The sequence below is a fragment of the Bison bison genome, unplaced genomic scaffold (genome assembly GCF_000754665.1).
Source record: "Bison bison bison isolate TAMUID 2011002044 unplaced genomic scaffold, Bison_UMD1.0 scf7180017856933, whole genome shotgun sequence".
NCBI lineage: Eukaryota > Metazoa > Chordata > Mammalia > Artiodactyla > Bovidae > Bison > Bison bison.
The window spans coordinates 18,430-22,770 of NW_011487506.1; the positions used below are offsets into that span (position 1 = coordinate 18,430).

The following is a 4,341-nucleotide window of genomic DNA, read 5'->3' on the forward strand; positions in this document are numbered from 1 at the left end:
ACGTGAGGGGGTCCTCCACGCCAGGCCTGCCTTCTTCGGGAGAGGAGGACAGCAGTGTGGCGAGCCCACGCCCCCCACAGCTGTGGGTGCACCTGTCTGAACCTCTAGGCCCGAGGGGGCACGGTCTCAGGCAGCAGAACAGCACCCAGCACTCAGCCACCCCCAGCAGTGAGACGCACCATCGGACCAGCAAGGCCCGCGCCAGCACGGTCCAGCGCCTCAGCCGGCCGAGCTCAGAGCTCAGGTGGGACAGAGCCGGGCAGCCCTGGGCCACCCCGGGCCCCCGCCCAGACATGCCCCCAGCAGCGCCCGTGGCCCCTCCTACCAGACTCCACGAACGTGGCCAAGTCGGAGGACAGCCTGTGGGGCCCCGTGCTGGGGAAGCTCTCCAGCTTGGCCTCTGGCGGGACTTCATAGCTGTTAAAGGGGTCATCTTCCTCCTCAGGGTCCAGCTTTCTCAACCTGCAGGGAACACACCAGACTCACACCAGCCCGGCTGGCCCCAGGGAAGGGGGCTCCGCTTCTGCGAGCCTTCGTGGCCAGGTCTGGCCCATGCTTGCCTTCACCCATCCCATTAGGTGGTCACCATGCATCAGGCCAAGGTTGGAATACAGCCGGGGTTGCGGCGACCCCTGTCCACAGGAAGCTGACCTTCGAGTGGGAAACACAGAAAGGACCCACATAGGATTGATACCCACAGGGAACTGGAGACAGCGGCCGCAGGACTTCGCCTGGACAGCAGTCAGCCAAGCCTCCACATGCTGAGGCCAAAGCAGGCTGGGGGAGCAGGGGGGGCAGGCAGCACCTCCACGATGCCTCACAGTGCTCTGGGCTCAGGGGAGGGGGACCTCTCCCGGCAGACCCCCCAGGGACTCTGCTTTCAGTTGTCCCCGCCGCCCCCCAAGGATGCACAAATGCACCGCTGCCCTCTCTGGGGACCACACCCAGCAAGCCACTGTGAGCCCCTGCCAGCCATTCGAGGAAGCTGACGTGAAAACCACACAGGAAACCAGCAGTTGAAACTAAGGTAAAAGAGAAGGAAGACACTATTCCCCACCAGCAGGGCTGGGGAACAAGGACCCAGGCAGGGCAGCGGGAGGGGGTAGGGTGAAGCACCCCGGGGCTCCCGCCGGGAGGCCTGCTCTGCTCGGGAGGAAGCCACCTGAGAGCCCACGTCCTGCTCCCACTGAGAACGGCCCCACTTGGGCACGTCCCTCTCCCCAAAGAAACAGAAAAGCAGAGAACTAGGAAAACCAAACCCTGTGGCCAGAGAGATTCACAAGCCACAGGAAGCTCCTGGCCGGCCCCGCCCTCGTCAGCCTGAATGCACCACCCTGGAGCCGACGGTCAGGAGCCAGAGCCAGCTGAGGACCCAAGAAGGATGCTCACAGACACACGGCCACCTCCCAGACCCCAGGACCACAGGAGGGAGAAAACGGGGTAGAGTCTCACAGACACAGACACAGGGCACGGGAGAGGACACCCTGGCTTACGAGACGTGCCCCTCAAACGTCGGTGGGCAGAGAGAACCCGCCTGCTCTCTGCGCTCGGGCGGGGAGTAGGAAGTCTAGCACCGCACCCGGGAGAGCACAGGCACTGAGGCCCAGAGCGTCTGAGGGAGGGGACAGGGCAAGACGCGGGGCCAGAGAAGACCCAGGGGACAAGCGCGGGGGCGCAGACCCCTTTCCCCGGGCAGCCGGGCCCACCTCCTCCTGGGAGGCTTCTCTCAGGAGCCCGAGAAACGGGACGCCTCCCAAACCCGCCATCCACTTTCTCAAGCTCCAGGGACCCTGCGGAGCCTGGAGAAGCCAAGCGGGCACCTCCCTGAGCACGGGCCCCTCCCACGGGCTGTCCTGGCATCTGCGCCTGAACAACGGGAGGCCCAGGCGTGAGGCATGAACAGGCAGCCCCCGCTCTGAAGACACTCGAGTCCCGCTTCCTGCCTTCAGGACGTTCGGAGGCCCCCATCCAGGGGCGGAGGAGGCACCCACAGGGGAGGGTGGCCCCAGAACCAGAGGTGGGAGGGAGGCGGGAGGCTGTGTGCTTCCTCTGCCGAGACCAACAGGCCGCACCTGGACGGCAGGAACTTCAGCAGCAGCTCCTGGAAGTCCACCTTCTCTTCCTTCTTGCACTTGGTGTTTCGGACGCGGGCAGACCGCCGCTTCGCCGTCTCCCCGCTCTCCTCGGAAATCTTCTTCCGTTTCACCCCTTTCTTGGATTTATCTCCCCCGGAGACATCACCTTTACAAAGAGAGTGAGTCGGAAGCTCAGGAGAGCTGGGCCAGGGAAACGCACCTCAAAGTGCTCAGTCCTTTTATAACCTGCCTGCGCGTTTAATGTGTGGCTCCTCGGACGTTCAGGAAATTTCCATCCCCTCTATCGAAACAGAGCCTGAGGAAAGGCCAGTTCACATCCCTTAACCTCACCCCTTTCTCACCCACAGGCCAGGCCTCAAGACTACTTTCCATAGCTACAGAATGCCAGGGTCTCAGGGTCAAAGCCCCCCCACTGGCTGTCCTGGGACGGGGCTAAGCAAGCAGCAGGCACCCTGACTGCCCAGGCCCAAGGCCCAGTGACAGGATGCGGGCAAGAGGGTCATGTGATTCATAGCAGACAGGTGTCACTCGTGATGAAGTTAAAAAGTTAGAAACCATTACATACATGTTCATTCAGAACCTTCTTCAGCTGCCACATAGGCTTTATCAGTGACACAGAAATCAAGAAAAGGCTCAGAAGCTTTGGTCCGAAGTGTTTTTGGAAGGCTCCAATGATGATAAAAATCAGTAATGCCATTCCAATGGACATGACCACAGACGGCAGTGACTGCTGGCTGCTGCTTAAGCTGGGAGTGTCAGTGCCCAGCAGCACAGCAGGCAGGGGCCTGAGGAACTGTCCCCGAGGCCAACCCCACCCCCAGGGCCCCACTGTGGAGGGAGGCTGGCCAGCAGCCCGGAGCTCTCCTGCAGGGCCAGGTGGTGGCAGGACCCGGCCTTTGGAGAGGGCAGGGCTCTCCAACTCTCACTGCCGCTCAGCAGATGGGGTCCCCTGAAGCCTTCCCCGGGGCCCGCTCACCGGTGGGGACGCCCGTCTCCAGCAGGCTGGGGCTGTGCAGTGGGAAGCTGGCCGTGGGCACGGGGGTGAATGTCAGCACAGGCTCTGCCACGGAGGCTGCAGGGCTGGCGCTGGCAGGGCTTGGCTGGAGCACGCTGACAGGCGCCACCTCCTCGGGGGACACAGGGCGCTGTCCGGGGTCCTGATAGTCAGACAGGTCGATCCTCTTGCCCAGGCTGGGCCGCGGGGGCTCGCACGTGGTGAGGTGGTGGTATGTGGCCAGCAGGCTCTCACCGAGGCACTTCCAGCTGCAGGGAAAGGGTCACCACGCAGGCTCAGCACACACCACAGGGGGTCCAGAGCCCAGGCCGCCGTCCCTGTGAGGGAGGGGGGCCAGGGCGACTGACCGCTGAGGTGGAGCCGCTGGGCTGGAGTGGAGCCCACACCCCCCCGCACTCCATGCAGGAGCCCCAAGGCATCTCAGCCCCACCAGGCAGGGGCAGCTGCGGGCTCACGCGATAAGCCCTTCTAAGCAAGGTCCCGTCTTTACCGCCCGGTAGCCTCGCCCTGCGGCGGCCACTCGTCTGATTTCCTGGGGGAGGGCTACTGACAGGGATGTGCTCCAAAGGGGCTCAACAGCTCCTGGGCCAGAGCCTGCTGGGCACAGGCCGAGAGCGTGTGTGCCACTGTGAGCCAGCGTGCCGCGTGCTGTGTTGTGCTGAGGTGCGCCATGGCCACGTGGCCCGCTGTCTGTCCTGTGTTCTACGTGTCATCCCGTGTCGTGTTGCATGCCATGTGGTGTTGCGGTATGACAAAGTGTGGCATAAGGTACCCATCCACCCATCCCTGAACAGCTTCCCAGGCCCTTAGACTAAAAACCAAGGCCTCCACCTGTCGCCATGGTGCTGCCTGCCCGACCTCACTGCCCCACCCCGCCCAACACACCCTCAGCTGCGTAGCTTCGTTCAGTTCTGCAAACAAAATCACAGCCCACACGCTGCCGGGCCTTTGCACAGGCTTCCCCCTGCCTGACCCATGCCCACTACAGCTCTGGCCCTAAACCCTCTCCAACCCACGCAGCAGCGTGACCCCATCGTGAGCGTGGACTCGCGAGCAGGACACCAGGCCCTGGGGTGGACTCCCCACCCACCCTTAGTCCCTCAGAGCCCTGAGGGCCCCCGTCCGCCGCCCCCCCTCTCCTGGGGCGGGCGGTGAGCGGGGCTGACAGGAGCGTGGCAAGCGGCAGGTAGAAGACGGCATGGACCCAGGAATCCCGGCAGGGGAGGCCCG

The 4,341-nt window shown here is 63.9% G+C and overlaps 1 protein-coding gene across 1 annotated transcript in view; it reads right to left on the reverse strand.

Annotated features, from left to right (window-relative positions):
* CABIN1 (calcineurin binding protein 1) overlaps window positions 1-4,341 on the reverse strand; it is a 33,223-nt gene that overhangs the window by 18,423 nt on the left and 10,459 nt on the right. The window contains exons 9-11 of the mRNA XM_010860073.1: window positions 3,073-3,359; window positions 2,073-2,241; window positions 326-462 (exon numbers count right to left, since the gene is read on the reverse strand). Coding sequence (XP_010858375.1) covers window positions 326-462; window positions 2,073-2,241; window positions 3,073-3,359 — 593 coding nt within the window. The remainder of the gene's footprint in view (window positions 1-325; window positions 463-2,072; window positions 2,242-3,072; window positions 3,360-4,341) is intronic.